Source organism: Temnothorax nylanderi, unplaced genomic scaffold, assembly GCF_030848795.1.
Source record: "Temnothorax nylanderi isolate EJ_2023f unplaced genomic scaffold, tnyl_v1.0 TNYL_tig0005_pilon, whole genome shotgun sequence".
Classification (NCBI taxonomy): Eukaryota; Metazoa; Arthropoda; class Insecta; order Hymenoptera; family Formicidae; genus Temnothorax; species Temnothorax nylanderi.
Window position 1 is genome coordinate 1391418 of NW_027249067.1, and position 22287 is coordinate 1413704.

General features: G+C 35.0%; 1 protein-coding gene across 2 annotated transcripts in view; it reads right to left on the reverse strand.

The window, feature by feature from the left end:
- Positions 1-1000: 1000 nt before the first annotated feature.
- Dora (zinc finger SWIM domain-containing dorado) overlaps positions 1001-22287 on the reverse strand; it is a 60913-nt gene continuing 39626 nt past the window's right edge. Inside the window, exons 3-22 of one of the 2 annotated variants that reach the window (XM_071712616.1) lie at positions 21383-21634; positions 20891-21060; positions 20154-20464; positions 19642-20068; positions 19317-19565; positions 18919-19209; positions 18193-18807; positions 17917-18093; positions 17652-17838; positions 17392-17518; positions 17088-17244; positions 16811-17004; positions 16230-16722; positions 16033-16161; positions 15737-15944; positions 15376-15659; positions 15200-15304; positions 14755-15119; positions 14484-14633; positions 1001-14397 (exon numbers count right to left, since the gene is read on the reverse strand). In XM_071712616.1, the coding sequence (XP_071568717.1) occupies positions 14331-14397; positions 14484-14633; positions 14755-15119; positions 15200-15304; positions 15376-15659; positions 15737-15944; positions 16033-16161; positions 16230-16722; positions 16811-17004; positions 17088-17244; positions 17392-17518; positions 17652-17838; positions 17917-18093; positions 18193-18807; positions 18919-19209; positions 19317-19565; positions 19642-20068; positions 20154-20464; positions 20891-21060; positions 21383-21634 (4958 nt within the window). In that variant the 3' untranslated portion in view covers positions 1001-14330. Of the gene's footprint in view, positions 14398-14483; positions 14634-14754; positions 15120-15199; positions 15305-15375; positions 15660-15736; positions 15945-16032; positions 16162-16229; positions 16723-16810; positions 17005-17087; positions 17245-17391; positions 17546-17651; positions 17839-17916; positions 18094-18192; positions 18808-18918; positions 19210-19316; positions 19566-19641; positions 20069-20153; positions 20465-20890; positions 21061-21382; positions 21635-22287 lie in introns of both variants that reach the window. The other variant, XM_071712612.1, reaches the window with a different exon arrangement.

The following is a 22287-nucleotide window of genomic DNA, read 5'->3' on the forward strand; positions in this document are numbered from 1 at the left end:
GTGCCGAGATGAACGAAGATATGCACATATACGAGATGCAGATGATATCTTCTTGATCCTTTAAATAACGTATATATATAGTTTCTGATTTCATGTTTTATTCAAACGATAAAAAGGAATCTTTTAATAATAAAAGTAGCATAGAAATACGTATTCAAGCCATGTGGTGTTCAGGAACGAAGCTGAAATGAGAGGTGAGTTTGTGGGATAAGAGTAAGGTAATGCCTGTAAGAAGTGTAGGAGGGAATCGGGAGGAGGGGTAGATGAGGCCTTTCCATCCAGGTGAAAATGGTGATAAGGACCTGCCGCTGATCGGAGTGTAAAGGAGATTTTTGCGGCACTCTTTTGACGTCATATCTGGCGATAGAAATATGACATTTGGATAAATAAGAGTATTATTATTTATTCAAGCAGTATTATTAAAATAGTAATCTCTAATAAAAGAAAAATCTGTAAAAAATATTTTATTTTTATATTACTGAAAAATTTAATTTTTAATTTTTCTTCTTCTTTTATTCTTTGCCAAGTAAAGTTCGTAGACCAAATATATCTTCGAAGTTCGACTCCCAATAAGTGTCGTTGTCCTTGCGATGGAACCGCCTGTGCAACTGGAATCGCTGCATTATTTCAATATTTTTAAATATTACCATCTGAATTTGAGATCGACATAACGATGGCTGAAAACAGTTAAATGTTAAAATTGACATTTTTTAAAGATCATATTAAAAATAAAATGGTAAATATATGTATAATATTATATAAATTTACTGTGCAATAAAAAAAAGAAATATTAAATAAACCTGCATAAAATTGCACGAAGAAAATAAACTTCATTATTATTTTTATTATCTTCATTATATTTATTATCTCTTTACTATCTTTTATTACTTCCTTCTTATTTCTTTGGAAAATTCAAACGAGAATGCGTTGCATCGAGATATTTTCCGGATGACGTCGAGGTGAGTTCAGATGGGTGAAGAAAAAAGGATGCGGGGTGTGATCAATTTTAAAGTGTTCTATTAAAAGTCACGCAGAACACATTTGATTACATTAACGATCGACGGATTCATAAATAGATCCACTCCACAACATTCACGATTACCATGCCGTAATAGCCATAATAATAAGTACCTTAGCTGGAATATAATGACAAATTATATATATATATTTATGTATATTTATATATGTATATACTCTTACGCGTGTTCCGTAAAAGAGTAAGCGACAGTGGCCTCGTTCTTTTTGTTGGAATGCGACGAAGCCACCTTGACGCAATTATAATCTATAACAATACATCCACGACGATGTAAAATTGTACATTTGAATATATATATATATATATATATGTATATATATTTATTTATTTATATTTATATTTATAGTATATATTACACACGCGTAATGCCCTTACGTGATATAATATATACGTGTCTGGATATACACATAATATGCGCATATTCTTGTTGCTTATAAAATATTTCTTTAACACCTAGAAGTTGAAAAACTCTACGCCCTACTCGATGACCTGAAGAGTAAACCTGATATATTATATACGATGATCGTGACGTAATATATCTCAAATGACAAATGTTTGATCGAGAGCAAGATAGGCCTAACAGTTTTTATCCGCCGCCCGCACGTGCGAGACGATAATTAATTATAGCATCAGATGCGCGTATCGTCGCCTGACAAGTCTCAAATCTATGCCAATAGCGGATTATAAGTAAAGCCGAGGCTTTCGTATCAAAATTACTTCTCTTCCCTCTCGCGATCGGATTTATGTCGAGTGTTAGGCCTATCCTACATGGCACACGAAAGTTAAGGGGTTCTACAATACTTAAATTCGCAACGTCGTTAGAAGCCCGATGTATATATACGCGATGTTAATTAGTAACACTTTTTTAAAACACTCTTTCTTATATCTCGAAAAATTTTCTTCAAGTAAATTAGAAATCTTGGGGGGGGGGGTCCAAACAGGGAGGTTTTTCAAGATAATGCGATATTCGATTCTGATACCAAAGTTATCCATCAACGACGTGATCAATTTTTTTACACAGTTAACGTGTATTTTTATATATTTCTGTAGAACAGCGTAGCGATGTGGAGACTTTAATCGTCTTTCTTAAGATTATGAAGATTCAACCCGCGGTTAAATTACACTTGCGCATTAGTAAACACGCTGATCAATATTTCGGTTGATATCGGGCTTTATAACGAATATTAAGGTAAAGGTACCAATACCCAGACATGTACCTATATCTGGACACCTTTATTATTTGTAAGTATAACACGAATTAAAATCAAAGATAAAAGTATTTTTTCTTGTAGTTTGAAACTTCAGTTATAATATCCAAACGTTTATTTCCATAAATTTATATATTTTTTAAAGGTATCCAGACACAGATAGGTGTCCAGGTATTGGTACATTTACCTACTCTTAAGTGTCCGGGTATTGGTACCTTTATCTTATAGTTCTATAGGGCATAGCGCTCGACGTCGACACAAAGCTGCAGACTGATCTTAATATTTAAAACTTACGTATTATACTCCGATAAGAGTGATCGGTCAAACTACTACGATGTCGCAGGATCGTACCACGACAAGGACTCGACTTTTCGAACCGGGGCGGGGGGAAGCGGGGGAAGGGGTTAAATTTCGTTAAATCTCTGAAAACTTGTCATCCCTCGAAAAATATACTCGGCGCGATCGAATTTCGCGATCTCGCCGAATCTCCATTATCTTCTACTGTGCTTCGAGAGAAATGTCGTGTCCCTCGTAATCGCGATCGAGCGGCAACACAGACCCGTGTATCATATATTTACAGTACACAAATATTTCCTAATATATCTCAAACTACAAATCTGTCCGGCTTACAAGATAAAGACAGAATAAACATCATTAAATCAGGGTCAGCTCGAAACAAACTGTGAGAGTAATTACCGTTTTATCAAGCGGGCAGACGAGATCAGTGCCCTATTCGCGATTCTTTCTGATATAAGGAATTAGAAATTGCTTCCAAATTTTCGCGAAGACTCCATGTAATTATTTAAATAAGATTTCAACGATGGAAATAGATGGAAATTATTACGATGCTTTAAAAAGTAAAAAATGTTATCATCATTATCCCCATTATACAGTATTTGTATAATGGTATCATCATTTCGCTATCGAGATAGTTACATTATTTCTACCATGTTTGATGATTAGATAAAACAGGGTATATATATTAATTCATTGAAAGAAGCGAGCAGCGTCTTATGCCCAATTACTCTCAACTATCATTTACATCGTTAGAAATGTCCACATCTTGCTCTGTCGCTGGTGCCTCTAAAAGAGATACGCTTTTTTTTTTACTTCCGGTAAAAGTACGGAAGGGATTTCAATCTGGAATGCTTTCTTCATTTTCATCTGCAGTTCATGCTGCAACGTCGACGGGACATCGTCGACGTTGCAGCAATTCGTTGCTGCAATTCTCATATCACGCCAGATTATCTTTTTCTTGACATCACGTTGTCTTACATCTTTTTTTTTACCTGTCTAAGCTGTTTGGTGAAAATAGTCGCCGAACTGAATGCTTTAACGATAAGATCTCAACTTAATGTGATTGCTGTACATATATTTTCTATCGATACGCAATAGAAAAAATTATTTAAAATGTATACACTCACCAGTCGGTTACAAGGGCGCAATCAGAAGAATTGAGTCTGCAAGAATGCATTAGGGACTCCAGAAGCATGTGACTCTTTATACCGATAACGACATTGCATGTCTCAATAACGTGGCAAAATCAAAATATGTACACACGTAAAGAAAATGTTGTGGGTGACATCGATATTAAATTATATATTATCGATTTTTTTTTCACTTTTAGTGAAAAGCTAAACTCTCTTCTTATTCCGCAAAACGTGTGGCTTTATAATTCTCTCTCTTTTGCTCCCTTTCAGGTGTATTAGTATCAATTAGTATTCAATATCTTCGATTTAATGATAATATATTAGCGCGACTTTCTCGTCTCTTTTTAAGAGATCGAATGTCGGCTAGTTCACAATAATCGCGTTATTTCATTTGCTTCTTGGAGATTTCTTTTTCTCTTTCTTGCAGTGAAACACGAGTGTTTTACAGCAAAGTATTCGCATAGCGTTGAGATACACGCATATTCTGTGTTTTCGCGACTTTTCATGTACAAGCATATACAAAAAATTTATATCTTACAAGTACGTGTCGTAAACTGAAGTGAAATTGCTCGACCAAGTGCGTGGTAAAAAGAAATGTTTAACTGTCTCAGAAACTTTCAAATTAATTGTCAAATTAATTTTCATTTAATCTTTTTTTTTCATCTATTGCGTTGCGTCGTAATCGGTGCTGCAATTTCGCAAAGAGATTCATTATTGGTATCCATGCAAATTGGGTGCCGAAATGAGAACGATTACGCTGGCGCAATATCATCTTAACTTACGGTACACGTAAAATAGACAATATATTCTAGCAGCCTACATATATTCTATTATCTAAATACACCTGAATACCTAGTACATATGTATGTCCATCGCGGAAGGACGACATTTCCCTCCCAAGTCCTCTCTTCGCGAGATGTGGGCCGCAGCCTCTCTACTGCTAAAAATCCTCTAATCATAAGTAGGCTAATGAAACGTCTCTACGACTCTACGAGCATATATTTATCGATTATGCGCATAATACACAAATCTAGGATCAAGTACTATGACGACGTTTCCTCTCCGTAGATCATTTAATAGATGTTGCTTAAGAAATGTTTGTATGAGAAATATGCGAACAAAACACACATGTACGTCTTCTTTATCCAAGTGAGATCTTTTTGATCGTGACGCGAAGTATTTGTATAATATTGTTAACTGTCTGTGTAACGAAGAGTGGGAATCAAGACAGTTAAGGCTCGATGCGGCGTTTTCTACTTTGTAAGAAAAATATATGATGGGAATAGTAGACGTGATCAATCAGCTATCATCATCGACAGTTAAAATTGACTAATGATATATAACGATGCCAATAAATTTATCATTAATGCAAAATTCTGTTCGAATTAAGCTTTATTGCCGATTTGTATCAGAAAAAATTAGCCATTAATCTTCTTTCGTTTTAATTTAATCGATAGAAACTTGTTGATGAGCAAAAACACATATTTGTGTGCATGAAATAATTAGCAAGTCGATATTATCACAAAACAATTTTACTAATTGAGAATACTATATATCCATAATTTTTATAATTCTTTCGTAGTGCAATTAATGTCTGCGAGGCGTCAGAAATTGATTTCAAAAAGTTAGTTTTTCGAGATATTGTTGCCAAGAAGGAAGATAAAGAGAGATAAAAGGAGTTATATATTACATTGTTTTGAGAAATACCGAAGCGGAGCCTTAACTTCGTGGGAAGTGAGAAGAATATATCTGTCTCCGATGCTTGCAGCATCAATGTCGTGACGCGACGTTGTTAAACGCTTAGTATTGCTCTCTCAAATCGCAATCATCGTTACGATATCGTAAATTAGTGGCAGTGCGATTTAATGCTTCTCACGTACGTATTAAGTCCTCTACATGACGCTTCTCGCTTATCTAAGAATACGTAGCCGCTCTGAATCTCGTTCGGCGCTATCTCAAAACGCCGCTACAAAACAAAAACACGAATGCCAGCTGCGTTATCGTTATAACGGCATGTTATAACACGCCGAAGCAGAATGCCATTCCTACATTTAAGCATTTTCCGCACGCGTGGATCGCCAGATTTCAAAGAATGACTTCTGCCAATAAGATTAATCAGATTAATCGACTACCGCTTGCTTGTTAAATGTCGCTCTGAGAAGCTCAATTTTCTAAGGCAAATGTTGACTGCAAGTATAATGTACACATTAATTCGTTAAATCTATTTTACACGACGAAGCACAACAAACGATTATAGTGGATTTACAGAATTCGCGATACTAGCCCACATCGATGTCATTTCAATATTTTATGAGTCGAGAATTAACGAAGAATATTACGTAATTACAGACAGTAAACAATATCATAGACGAATTACACAAACAGTAGACCTTACAGAACGTCTCTCGGATTGTGGAAAGTGGTTTCACATAGATTTTGACGAGGCACTGTTCAGAGTTCATACTAAAAAACAACAACAATTGTTTATCTTGTAATATACTTCGCGCGATGTGTTAACTTCGTGCGTGTACGTGTTATAAGCATTTAATTATATAGTAAAAATAAATCTTCTTTCTCTCTTACCGTTTACGTCACGATATTTAGATTATTTAAATCTTTTTAACTTACTTAGGCTACCAGATTTAATATAAGCAATAAAATCTCTCTTTCTTTATCTTTTCTATGATAGCACAACAGGTGATTCAAAGATAAATTGTAATAAATACAAGATATTAAAATAATTTCATAAATATCATTTACAACCCCATGTTAATTATTTTTAATAAAATGATAAGGAAAATGTGACAATATTCATCTACTTTCCATCGAAAAAAATAAAATAAAAAAAACAAAAAATGTAATGATCGAATGCTAAAAAAACAAGGTACAAAAAAATAAAGACAAGATTTTTCCAATTGTATTTCGTCGGAGGCTGGTGTTGCATGGATAAACGGCTCAACACTGAAGCTGATATGTCGGCTGTAATATTTTTCTTTTTTATTTATGTATATATATATATATATTGTATATATCTCAAATTATTTAATTTAAAAATTACAGAGATCATTTCGTTTACGAACTGTCAATAATGACAAATAAGAATACGTTACGATCAGGTATAGCATAATGTAAATTACGATTACAATGAGAAATAAAATAAAATATAAGTAACGAGGTGAAAGAAAAGAAGAAAATAGGAAGAAAACGTAAAGATTCATTAGAGAATAATAAAGTGCTAGAAGATAGTAAAACTTACGTACTTTCATCAAAATTTGAATATAACATTAAGTAATTATTATCTATATATATATATATATATATATATATATAGGATATATATATATATATATATATATATATATATATATGGGTTTCATTCTACTATATCGTTACATAAATAAACGTCACTGTGTGTTATTTAAATTTGTCATTTGTTTACAAAAATAAAATAAGATAAGAACTAATTCTATCTATCAATGAAAGTAAAATTTCCCTATCTAATTGCGGCCAGAGATGCGAAATTAACTTAAAAAATGACATTCGATGATTCTTCCGACATGAGTCAAAGTCCAAACGTGAATTTTGATTCTTGACCGTTATTATAATGTACATACATCGTTTTTTATGCAAAAGATGCTTTTATAAATCAGCATCAGTAGAGGAAAGTCCCCTATTATGAGACAGGATCCTAATATGAGATATGTTAAGCTAAAAGGCCCTATATAGGCCCCATCTGTTGATCCCACCATGAAAAAACTCCGCCATCTCATATTAGGATCCTATCTCATAATAGGGGACTTTCCTCTAATAATTCTGATGTTCAATACATCCTATTCGTTATCTGATTAGCGTACGTGCGCATGTAGCATTGTTCTTCTTTACGTTGATCGTGCGAGTCACAAAGTAAATATGCACATATAAAACTTAATGTAATAGCGGATTCGATTGGATGCAGACTAAAATTTATATACTACTAGTTTGTTCAAGTGTAAAAGCATAAAAATAAGTCTATATCGAGCGAACGAACAACGAACAGCGTCAGCAATTCATTCTTGCATTCGGTTAGGTTACACATTCTTAGAATCCCGCCTTTTTGCTTACAAGGCAATATGCTAAGAAAAGTTTTTAAATCGATTTGATTTTTCACATTCGGTGCTCGTTCTTATACCGACATACTATATGTATATAGATCTGACTGGTAAATTTATTTATCTACCATGCGTGCGGTTTTATATAAATTCGTGTATGTAATATTCGCCTGAGTCGTACATTTTAGTGGGCGCTAACGCGCGCATTACTGCATCCAACAGAATTCGCATAAAGATTTATTTTATACAACATATATTTAAGCTTATTCGTTTACTCATATCCAAGAGTCTTATCATACTTAATCTAATTCATATGTTTTACGTACAGTGAAAATACAGCAGAATATCTTTTTCGGATTACATTCAAATATTATAAATTAATGTCGTTTTACATATAAATATAATAAATATAATTTCACTTTTTATAATTTCATATTTATGTGACCCCCTTATTTTCAAATTTTCTCTTTCTTTTTATTTTCTCCCCTTTCTTCCCATCTTTCGCCTTTTTTTTAATAAAAAAAGCTATAAGTATGCAGTATAGGATTGTCATCATTAAGTTGTATTGCAATTTATACAGGGTGGTGTGTAGTTAAGTACTCTAAAAGGGTGATTTTTTTTTCTCACACAAATCCAAGACGACAAATTCAAAACTTTATATGACCATATGTCCAAAACGACTAAGTTTAAAAAAATACAGGGTGCCAAGATTGAAGGAACAATTTCGTTATTTTCAAAAAGTTCGAAAACCATTCGGGTTATTTTGATAAAATTTAAAGTTTTATGGGCTCCGCGCTAGAGCGAATGATTAATAACTGAAGATCCTGGGTTCCCGCCCGGGCCTTCATCTCATATTTTCCTCGTTTAAGGACAGACATGTATCGTATCATCGTATCGTATCATAATATTTTCTTATAAAAATGATAAGCCAAGAGGCCTTATTTTCAATCTATAAGATACACGATACGAATACGGATTGAAAACAAGGCCTTGGCGTATAATTATAACCAACATATCCGTATTTTAATAAGAAAATCTCATGATACAATACGATGATACGATACATGTCTGGACCCGGGTTAAGAGGAAGATTCCCCGGTTAAAGGGGAGAAAAAGATTTTAAAAAAATCATTTGTCTCATATTACGAAAACACGCCATCAAATCTTTGAGGTCCCATCCTAGTAAAAAATATTTTAAACATCATTCAAATTTATCATCACACGACAACTAAACTTGAAACTTATAGCGTTTTTCTTTGGCAGAACTGGTTCGCACTCAGTGCACATTAAAGCCGTCGTACATAAATCAACGTAAAGTGTATGTTTAATATAAACGGATTAAGTCACGAAATCCTCAATATTCTTTATTGTACTATTTGGTAAAATATGTATTAGGTATTTTTTATCAGTCGAAATATTTTACTTTAAATATTAGAGATTAAATCAGTGTACAACGGCTCTAATGTGCACTGAGTGCGCACTAGTTCTGCCAATAAAAAACGCTATTGAAGTTTCATCAAAATAAGAGTGGTTTTCAAAATTTTTGAAAATAACAAAATTTTTCCTTCAACTTTGACACTCTGTATTTTTTAAACTAAGCCGTTTCGGACATATGGTCATACGAAGTTTTCGTCTTGAATTTGTGTGAGAAAAATCCACTCCTTAAAATCAAAAGATTTTAAGAGTACTTAATTACCACTCTGTAAAGTTTAACAATTGAGATTAGAAAAAAATGTCGCTTTTATAATCCTACTTTTACAAAATGTGACTGAAATTTCTTATCCAATTTTATAGCTAAAGACGTGTAAAATTAAATAATTTAATGTATATTTTTGATGCTTTTTTTGCGTATTCGATGTGAAACAAAATTCACCGTTAAGTTAATCTTGATTTTTGACACTTTTATATATAATATGTATCTATTAAACGTATACATATTTATATACATATGTATCTAATAAATAATATATAATGTATGTATATAATATCCGTTCACTCGTTATTGAGATCTCAAAATCTCGAGTACTCGCAACTCGTGCGTTCGCGTAAAAGAGTCACGGTGCGGTCTCCGCGCCGTAAATATATATATATATATATAAAGTATTAAATAATGAACGTATGCATATTATGTACACATTTATAAAATAATAAAATATGGGCAAAAAGCACACCAATGGACAATTGACGAACTCATCAACCATATTCTCTTTATCAACCAGCGTTTTCTCGGCTATTTCATTTTTCTGTGTAAGACAAGAGATCATAACTAATAAGTAACTAAATAACAGTAAGTAAATAACTAAAAATACTTGATTAACAAAAAGTACTATTACGTCGTAAGTGTGTTATTTCACTTGTAGAAAAAGTCACGCTGTAAGAAGATAAACATCATAAGTTAGGGTGCAATGTTCAAATATAAGATAGATAAGATGCAAGCCTGTAAAAGTGTATTAAAACAATCCAAAAATAAGATAGGTAAGATGCAAGCTGAAAATGTGTTCAAACAAGTACAAAAAAAAGATATCAATGAATATCAATGAATATCAGGGAATAAAATAAAATCACATAAAAAAATTTCACTTGACTTCATTTCTCTTAAAAGAGAAAAAATAATAAGAAAAACTTTCCATTTACGACTCGTCATCACTCTATCTTACTTGATCTCTGAATTCTTCAATTAACAAGCTGTTTTTTCTGTTTTTAGTTACTGAGATATTGTAACAAATTATATAGTTCTTCACTCTTGCTCTTAGTATATGTTCAGCCTATAAAACGTAATATAAAAAAACATGAACATTTTTTTATACTATTATATACTGAATTTATTTAATTATCCATATTTAATATAAGCTAATTTATATATATATATATATATATATATATATTATTATTATATATATATTTTTATATATATATATTTATATATTTTTATATATTTTTGCCGGTAAATGATTCTATCAGCACAATACTCTTTTATAACATATTCAAATTCAAGTTACATACTATCATACAATTATCATGTTACATACTACTTGACTATTCTATAGTATTGAACTATAGAATAAACTAATTAAATAATTTACTATTAATTATATTTAAAAATTAACAAAGAAATTATATTCTTAAAATCAATTTTCAAATATAAATTTAATATGTGATATAAATTATATATTATCCTTTCTATATTCTTCCTTTTTTTATTTTTCTTTTTGGTCTTTTTTAATACAAAAAAAAATAAAATAAAAAAAATAAAACAAAATTAAATTAAAACAGTGAATTAGCAGTTGTTTGTTCTATCACCGACTTCTTTAAAATTCATGAAGTACTGCATAAAGTACTGCATTACTTTTCTTTTTTAGAGAAAGAATTATACCGATTTCTTCGAGATAGTTTTGACATGAGAAAAACTGCACGATCATCTAAAATATAATATAAAAACGATATTTCACATATCGCATCTGCCTATCGAATCCTTGCCTATTTATTTATAAAGATTCTACTTCTTCGTTTATTTGGAGATATTTAATAAGCTTCAAATCGATAGCCATAGAATCTTTTCTTGTTGACTTTTGTGTTGTCATGGTTATTACATATTTGATACCATTCTTACTCTAATTTTATTTTAACAATGTTCCATCATATTTTCTTGTCAACAAAATCATTAAGAGAATGATCGATTCCTTTGATCATTAAAATCATAGTGGCATTTGTCTCGAATTATATTTAATTAATTATGCAGCTTCAATTCGATTAATACTTGCAGCGTCGCTGCAAAGTTATTTGATATTTTGAGTTTAATTTATACATTTTTATTTTATATACTTTATGCAAAAGATAATTTTGTAGATCAGCTAATTGTTTTTATCATGATTCAAACAGTAATAATTTACATAATTTTACATACATTTCCGTATATAAACCTAGAATAAAGAACGCATCACTTTATACAGAAAACATTTTCGTAAATCAGTAAATTGGTTTTTTTAATGGTAATGGACATAATTTTGATAGCTCTTCTCTATATATGACTTTGTAAAACGAAGATAAAGTAGATGATTTAGCATGCATTTGCTAGCTTTATTTCTACATAGTCTGAGTCACAAAAAGATAAATTGATATATTACAAATTTGAAACCTAAAATTCATCTACATGTCATCAACGGGAGCTTTCCAGCAAGCGACACAAGTCGACACAAACGTCGTTCTATCTTTCTTTTTTGGCAATGAATAACAAAGACCAAACGACACTTGTGTCGACTTGTATCGACTTGTGTCGCTTGCTGGAAAGCTCCTAACATTTACATAACATATCATATGTAGTTATTTAAAGATATAAAAACTAAGACCATTTAAAGAAAACTGTATGTCGCTCTTATATAAAATTATGAAAATTTTCTCTTTAATTGCAATTAAAAATATGAAATTAACAAATAATTTTACGCGGAGCCACTCTTTATAGCACTCTAATTGATATCTAAATTAATTGAACTTAATTCATATCATTGATAAAAACTCATTACTCAATATTAATCCTACAAATTATATAATCAAAGTGTGTTATATTATAAATCAATTTAATTTAATATTATAAAATTTGTTAAGAATTATATAATTTCTTATAATTTAATATGATATCTGTTCTCTTCTTATCTCTTTTTTCTATTTTGCGCGATAAAATATTTTATGTGATTTATTATTTACTTTAATAATTCTCATAATTCTTTACTTTGATCAAGTAAACGAGGTAACTTCACGAACTTCACAAATATATGCATAAAATAGAATTTGCGCTCTAGTAATATTAAAAAGTATTTCAAATAATATGATACTATTTGAAGTCGAAATATAAATTTCAATAAAAAATAGTAATGTAATATATGTATATCATTGTATGCAAATGCTTCCATAGATCAGTGCACTCGAAGCTTCATCATCTCTATAAGTCTTATTAGTAGAAAGCAAAAGCATATGGCAATCCTGTAATAGTTGTATTATGACAACTAAATATCATATATATTGTAGAATGCATTAATTTCAAGTAAATTATTTAGTATTATAATTTTTAATAAAATGTTAATTTTATATTCATAATGTTGTACTAATTATTATAAAAAAGTTCTAAATTTTTATGCAAATGTTAATTGTAGCATTACACATAAAGATAATAATGTATAATGCTTTATACATTTGAATATTTTAACAATTAAATATATGTTTCATAAATATTTATAATATACATATAATATGTATAATTGTTAAATATGTATAGATACATACTTGAATGCATATATGTATATAAAAGTGTGTATATACAGGGTATTTAACATAACGGTCCGCACGATTTTTGAGACGCTTCCAATAGTTTTAGAAAAAGTTGTAAGGTGAAAATTTGTCTATTTCATGCAAGCTACAACCTCCAATAAAAAAAATTGAAAAAAAATTTTTTCATACAAAAGTCAAATGTCACCTTTTTTATATATATAAATTGCACCATGTTGTTTTTTTCCATAATATTGTAGGGGACTTTTACTGATATTATGCGTTTCGCGATATAATGCGAAAATTGTCCCCAGACAACTTTCAGTGTTTAGGTTTTCATTTCTAGTCAGAACTTCTTAAGTACTGAAGAAAAATTCAATTTATGAATATTTTATTATTTATTTTAAGTAGCATCAAGTTACTCAAATAAGATAATAAAAGTTATAAAAACAACATTTTTCCAATAGATTTAATATTTGTGTTCTCAAATATATAAAATATGCGAGTTTTTAAAAATTGGCGATGGTAATCATATACTGCATTTATTCATAAGAAAAAAAATATATAAATCTTCTAGATATATTAAACTTATTCATTCACTCAGAATTTATTTATCTTAATATAAAGATATGCTATGTATACTTTATGACTCGCACACGTACGACTGATATGACTCAAAGTCAGAACATGAATTTTGATTCATGGCCGTTAATATAATACACATATCACTTTATGCAGAAGATTCTTACATAAATCAGCGCACTGAATGTTTCATCATTTCTATGTAGATCTTACTATGCGAGCAATAATGCATATATGTAAAACTTAACACGCAAGCTTATATATTAAGCTGTTTTTACTTATTCATATTAAACCTAATCTAACTCATATATCTTCAACTGATCATCTTGATCATCTTAATCGTCATCAACTACTCACGCGTTTCTAGATACATTAACTAAACTTGAGATAAATCTCGTTCGTCTCTGTTATTGATCCCCTGAGAACCACGGCTGTCGATTGGTTCTTGCCATGCAGATGGTCCCGGTAGACCGGTTATCTGGTGTTGAGGAGGTGGCGGCAGCTGATGTGCCGCTGGTTCCTCAATGATGCATGGTATGGAGATTTTATCCCAAGCGAGCTTATTGACTGTAGCCAGCCCGTGAACGCATACGACGCTCTGTGGATGGGGGTGACAGGGATGTTGATGCTGTAATACGAGAGTTGTTGTCGGTGGTGGAGGCGGCAGGGATGGTTGAGGGTGAGGAGGAAGGGAAGTGAGCCACGTCACGCCTGGCTCCGTCCTGTGTCATTTGCCGGTCTGTTGTAACGCCGCATTGATCTGCGCCCACAGATCCTTATTACAAGACTGAGATCTGTGTAAAAAAAAAAAAGAAATATCGTTAGCTTCTCTCATTTCATTCATATCCATCCATTATAATATCTTTGTACTTGAATTTACCTTTTGATCGATTGTAACCACTCTTTAAACTGAGTATTTCCTTCAGGATTGATTTGAAAAGCAGCCCTTGCTGCGCAAACAATACTGGCAAACTCTTCATAATCGCCAGCTGTTAAATGATATAACTTTTGATGCATGCACTGAATGTACCTAAAATCAAAACGCACAAGTTATTTTTTGACAAGATTTACATAACTTGATTCAAGACAAGATTTATGTATAACTATCTTTAATTTATTTCTTTTTATATAATAAAAAAAATGGTACTCACATCTGTTGGCATTTGTGTACTAGCGGAGCCAAGGCAGATCTCAAGTGCTGTACGATGAGCGCCGGATTGTTTCTAGCAAGATATTGAGCCGCTTCCAGAGCAACATGGTGAAGGACAAAAGGACTCACAATGCTATTTACAGCACAGATGCAGAGTTGATGCATATACTGCGTGCCAAGCCGTTTTGCAACTCTGAGCAAGAACTTAACGTCTTCCCCATAGGGCGGATTTCGCGCGTATTTGGCTTGAGGCCGATCATCATGTACTCTGCGAGCTAAAGTATCTAACGCTAGCATACCTACACGATATGCAGAGATGAGAGTCCGTAATTGTTGTTGATTAAACGTCTGACTTTGTCTATGAACCTAGGATAAAAAAAATAAACAATTTTTATCCATAGCTAGATATATTACATTACCACGTACACGGTACTGTTGGGAATTACCTGAGGTTGAGCTCTCACAGTCGATATTATAGACTGCGTCTGAACTAACGCGGGTCCAGGTAAGCTGTTTTGTCCAGGAAGAGGACCCGCTACTCCTGCTTGGACCTGAATAAAGATAGAAAATTATATTTCTAATACATACTGAGACTAAAAATGAGCAGTAGAATAATGCTTACTGGTATAGGTTGTTGCATCGTGTATAAGTGGCGCGTTCCCGGTGTTGGTGGAGGTTGCGGTGTGTAGTACGGTCCAGGCGGGGGTGGAGCGGCCGGAGATGGATGATGTGGATGCGGTGTATGTTGAGGGTGTCCGGGATGATGTGGAAATGGATGATACATTTGCATGTGCGGTGCGGGTGGTAGAGCAACTCTGTGCGAGGGCATCGGACCGCTGAACGTCGCGATAGAATGATGAGGATGTACAAAGCTATATGGGCTCACGGCATACGGCATGCCAACTCCTAGAACATTATAAAAGTTCAATGATATTTAAAAAGTTCAATGATAATTCTGAGAAAAGAAAAATCGTCAGTTTTACCTAAAGGCGCCAGAGTCGTAATCGTTGGATGAGTATAGTGCTGAGGAGGTGGTTGTGTGCTCGTAACGACAACCGTCTGCGCCGGTCCGGGCATCATTTGAGTATTCGTCAAATCAACAGAAGGTCCTGGATCAACTAGTAATACTCCATTGAGATCCAACTGTAGAGGGTCATGAGGAATTTCATCCTGATCTCCACCGGGAGTTTGCTACCAAAGAAAAAGTATAAAGAGATGTTTAATAAATTAATCGACATATAAGTATTACCAAGTAACAATTTGCTTCACTCAAACTTACCCGAAGATATAATTCGTACCAATATTTTGCCACCTGGAAAAGCACTTCTGGATAAACACCACCTCCTTTTGCAGTGTGCTCCACAGTGACACAAGCTTTCTCCAACATGGCCTCGCTCTGTTCCTTGCACTGAAAAAAAATAAAAGATTTAATAGCTATTTGTTTGTATATATTATATCTGATTACATTGTACATACCTGAGATATAGCTCTCTGAATTTCATTAGGATTAAGCGCATGTGCATGCGGTAGGCAAGATAAAGCAAGTTCCGCTGCTGCTCTAACCATATTCGGATCGCTACCTCTCGAAGACTTATCAGCTATACTGACAGCTTCCGGTGGCGTCAGGTGTCCTTCCCAACTATCAATGAGGAACCAAATTGCTGGAGCTCCGATTTCCATTGCTTGACCGGTTATCCAGGACACATGACTTGAGTATGTACGACTTAGCCAATTCGGGCTGACGCAATTATGAAGACCGAGGGCATATAAGCCAAGTTGGAAAGCACACATGTGAAGTGCTCTATGGGGACCATGATGATTTTGACTAGTAGATGGTTGAGTAAATAACGAAGTTGAACTGGTACCACCAGCCTTCGATAAGACAGTCTTCGCTAATTCGCACATGAAGTGCGCGCTTGCTTCTGACGGTTGATTGGGAATAGACGGATATAGTCTTTTGCTCTTATATCTAGATGAGCAAAACAACAAATATAAGTTGATGCACAACACAATATATCACATCATAATATATATGTAATATTTCTATAAACACATACCGTGTTTCTTTAGTTCTAATAGGCACAGGTGGCTGCACAATTTGCGGTTGTATATTTAATGTACTTATACCACCCTCTAGTTCCGCACTTGTACTGCTATGAGGCCTGCTGTTTGGGCCAATGATATTTTCACCGCCGTTATCAGTCCCAGCTAGAGGAGACGAACGTTCTTCATCGTGAACAAATCGTGCCATCTAAAATTTTACAAGATGTCTCATTGAACGTTACGTGCAAATTTTGCAAGCTTAGTATCGCAGGAAATATCTTAGGTTCTTACTTCGCTTTTTGTAGGAGGATTAGAAGTGTAATAACTACTGAGAATAGGTGACTTAATAAGTTGATGAACATCTCGATCCAACAACTTATCCATTATTCTAGCCAACTTTACAGGATCATCTTTGTAATGCACGAGCAAAGTAATAGCCAAATCTCCTCTGAAACAAAAAAAAAAGATTAATATACGCGCGCGCACATGTACACATATTATGTGTATGTAATATTATACGCTATACATTAATATTATATATTAATTATACACATTATACATTAATATTATATAGGACTAATAATATGAATGTTACCTTTGTCTGCGGGTTCCTTCACAAAGAAGTGGATGATCTGCTTCACTTACGTTTGCCTTCAATCCCAAAACAGCTACGGCGGCGTCAAATCCAAGATTCGGATCGATCTCTGCAGGTAGTTTTACTCCTGTGAAATATTTCATATTTCTATTCTCTGTTTGACAAAGAAATATTTTTTTCCACATATAAATATAAATACAATTCAATTAGATATTTATTAAAAGGTTGAAAATACGTATTATTAAGAGAATGTTTCGTACTTGGTACATCAAGTGCATCATATATAAAACTCGCCAACATGATAGGTAAGAGCGCGTGTCCTCTCGATCTCATGACTCCATCTCTCAATTGTTCAGCTCTCTGTTTTATCATAGCTAATTCAGTCGGTCCCAAGGGAATTCTTTTCAGCAAAACTACCAATTCGCTTTCTTGATGAGCCAATTTGACCTAGTTAAATTAAAGATAACCATTAATTTCACGAATGACATAAAATAAAATTTGTCTCGTTGTTCCGTTTAATCTTACTTCTAAAGGTTTTGTGTTTGCCGGTGGTCTAGCCATCTCTAAGCCAAAAAGACCCACGCGAAACGCCAGATTGTGATATTCTGGATTCTCAGCAAGTACTGTGCACAGGAATCCACATTTTGCTAAAGTCGCTGACGCAAGACATGTTACCTGATGTGACGCTGGATTTACATGTTGCTGTAACGCCAAAATTACATGTTTCTTTAGCATTTGATTCATTTTAATCTAGCGGATAATTTCTATCTTCAGAAAGAATTCTTTATCTTAAGAACATACCCTTTTTCGTTTGTTCTTTACCGGCACTGGCGGTCCCTCGATCATAAGATCGGGAGGATTGGCCAAAAGTTCCTCGGCTAGCTGTACTCCAATAATACAGGCTTCTCTCGTATGACCATGAGCATAAAGTCCTTCTGCCCGCGCGAATAAAATGTCCCAGGGGTCTTCTGTTTTCTTTAAATTATTTAGAACTACACTGGCATCCTGAGTGGTAGCGGTATGCATATTGCTTTTAGCATATTTACTCGGCAGGCCACTATTATTGGTTACAGCTTTTGGATCGTAATAGTAAACATTGTACTCGTCACCGGAAGGACTGTCACTACTGGATGAGGAGCTCTCGTCCTTGAACGGCCTCCCGGCTTCCTTCTCCTGATCGGATTCTTGTTCGTTCTTAACACTGACCCCTTTGGACACAACCGCACGCGATTTATCACGGCACTCCGCAATATTCGTCCTACTGCGCTTCGAGTTTTCGCAGGCGGGTTTGTTATTACTACTATCACTACTATCACTATGTGTCTCGGACGAGGCGTTTGAGCGATGCTTGTCCGAGCCTTGAGCGTTCTTCATACTAACGTTACTGTTGGAAGATGACTCGCTACCAGCCCCTTCCTAAAATAACATGTTGTCATAATGTAATTTTGGGAAATATATCGCAAAAAAAGCAATAATACTAATGTTTATCGTGTGATAGACTTGAGTGAAAAATGAGAGAGTAATGACCTGCGAATCGGTATCGCCGCAATTATTTAGTTGAGCACAACCTTGTCTGAGAACAACCTGAGACTCAGATATATCGGGAATGTCGGTGTCATTCTCACAGAAACCTTCGGAGCTAACGCTGCTACGATTTCCATCGCCGCCTCCGCTCCTCGAACATAATGGGAATTCACGCGGATTTAGCCGTCGTCTGTCTAAGTAACTGAACTCGACAAGACCGACATTCAACGGCCGTCGACCATGATGATGCGAAATTGGCGGTTGATAATTCAATACCGCTGAACTGGAATTTACCTGAAAAACGCGTTTATCATTCTTTAATTAATATTTTTTCAACTCGATATGGCAATTGCCATAATTAAGCGTTATAAGCTGTTGTAAAAACGGCTTAGATTACCAACCTGATTGACTTCCGTCCTTGTATCCCCAGCATGCCGAAAACATGTAAAGGGACAGTGATACATAGGATTGTTCTCGACGGTATACGTGATTCCCGGCAAGACATATTCATCCCAATCAAGGTAGCAAGCCTCAAGCGCCGACTTAAATCCGGTAAAGACTGCGAGATCATGTTTCAGAGAATCCTTCTGCGAACTGTTACTTCTATTGTGCGAATTGTGTGGCACAGAACTGCCACGACACTTGGCGACCTAAACACATAATTAAACTTGTTAAACTTGACTTCGTCGTAAGGTTGAAGAAGAAAGGGGAATGTAGGATGCTCACTTTATCTATAATCTTCAAGTGCCAAGCCATAAATTGAGCATGCAACATCTCACGCTCTGATGGCGATAGACCAGGATTTAAAGCGGCCAATCGCCAGAGAACCACAATCTCGTCGCATAGGGACGAGCACGCGTGTTGAGAAGCGTGTACGTTGCTGTTCATATTATGCTTGCTGCCATATCCGGTGCCATTTAGTAATGCGACTTTGGTGTTAAACCACCAAACAAGGATCTGCTCGCAGGCCATACACTCTTCCGTGATGATCTCTAGCAAAGGTATGGCATTGCGGTCATTTCTCTTGAACATTTCGCGCACGATGGAAAGGAGATTCCACATGCCCTCCGGCTCGCGACCTCTCAACGGTCGCAGCAATGACGCCCATTCTGAAGCGGCTGGGGGTGCGGTGGTGCTCAGATAATTAACATCGCTGAAAAGGATATCGCGGAATAAATTACGTGAAACTGTTATCGCGACAAAGGCGCTCGCCGGTCAATTAGCGCGCTATTATTCACCTAAAGACTATGGGAGCCGGCACGCAAAACTTGATGAGAATCTTTTTGATGTTATCGTGCAACGTCTTCTCGTCTAAGTACCAGGAGGTCTGATCATGAGCGGATGCTCCAGCAGTCGGATCTGGTGCTCCACAATAACTGTTAATAGCGCTTGGCTGGCTCGAGAGCAACTCGTCCAGGAGCCGTTGGGCAGTGGGCAAAATCTGCTGAGGTAATTCACTGATGAGATATTGAGCGAACTTCTGGAGCTGTTCCCGATGCAATCGTGACAGGGATTCGCTGACCGGCGCCCTCAGACATACTTGCGTTGGCTGAAAAAACATTGTGCGCCATTGAAACAATCTGCCCTTCCATGTCAATCGGGGAAAAAGAACTGTAATAAGGGAATGCACATTTCATTTGTGACTACCATAGACGTATATAATAGACTGAACACTGCCAATGGAGAGCTGTACGAAAGATCTAAAGGATCTTTCCCTACCTTTTTTCTTCCCACGAACTACACAATTAGACAAGAAATTAGACAAGGAATTAGAGAAGGAAAGCGTCCCAGCAAGCATATCACTTTGTTCAGTCCAATGTTCAGTCTATTATATATGTCTATGGTGACTACACATCAATGTGATTATGTAGAAAATATTTAAAAGAAAAAAAAAGAAAAAATTTTACTAGACATTCAGATTTTCCTCCATTCTTCTAGCTCGATGCCAGTCTTCCTAAAGTTAACATGCGCATACCATGTGTATTCTGTGCAGGCAAACGGCTACCACGTGCGCGCACCAGTAGGCCGTCGAGGAGCAGGTACAATTACATGATGTAATCCTGCGCCGATCAAAGGTTACAGCGACGTTGAACTGTGTTCTAACCCCGTTTGTTTGCGGATTTACGCTGGCACTCAGATGAAATCCTATGGCAATATGGCGCATATATTGAGAAAGCGATCAATAAAAAAACTGATTTAAAATGAAAATTCAAAGAAGAGATATTATTGCAGAGCCCTTTTAAAAAACCTGCTTGCTAATTTTTATAAAAATTCTTGTCTGTATCTATTATACATTCTCACTGTATTATTAAATTTTCTCCAAAGATTTATCATTTATTAATCATATATTTAGTCAACATTAGAAGTTCATAAAATGATAAAAACAGACAAGACGAAGTTCCATAAGACCTCCTTTGCTATAACAGAAAATTTGTCTTCAAGTGATCGTGATATAGGGGTGTCTTACCGATTTGTAGAGGCTCCTTAACGGTCTTCGCGCGAAAGAGATGTTCGCCGCGAAGAAATTCGTCGGCGCTACCGTTCGCGAGACATGAATAAAGCCGTATGTCCTCCTCGTTGTCGGGAAAGCTCCAGAAGGCTATTCTCAGCTGAAGCTGCTCCGGTACAGGAGGATAAAAGTGCTCCACCAGCTCGAAGGGAATATGGGACGCGACGCATCGTGCCGAAAGTTCGCAGAGCGTTGGCACCGATTGTCCATCTGTAACAAAATAGCAAATCGTTGATGATAACGACGAGGATTAATGTTAAGTAATTTATCGACCATCACTCGGAAGATTACAAAAAAAAATTATACGCTGTTGGCAGGGTCGCTCGTGACAAATGTAACTTTCTCTACATGTTCTTTCGCGTATGCTCGCATGCTCGCTGTTGCACAGCTGAAGAATAATTGCGCAGCGCTCTTTTCCCGTCTTCGTCCAACAATTACGACACGCACCGGGCTCGTGCAGAAAAGTAGTCCGTCGCGAGTTAGCCGCGACAGCGATATTCTCTAATTATCGTCCCCCCGTGTTCCTAACGAGCGGGTGCGATTTCATAAGTTTGCGAGTTGGCGTGCCTAGACTGCCTAGCATGTACGATTTTCCGAAAGGTAAGCTCGGTACCAATGCTCGAGAAAATAAAAATCTTCCTGGGATATCGTCGGCTTTCGTGGGAGTGCTTTGAAACATAAGCACGGAATAATTATCAACGTGTGCCCGTATCTCCATGAAACATTACAATGCCTCAGGCAGTTCTTTCCGTTGAGAGGCGGGCAAAACCGAGCTAAATTATTCCTAATCGCGATAGATTATAGTTTCATCCACAATTTTTGACTGTTGCAAATACAAAATTCGTAACATCATAAAAGTTATT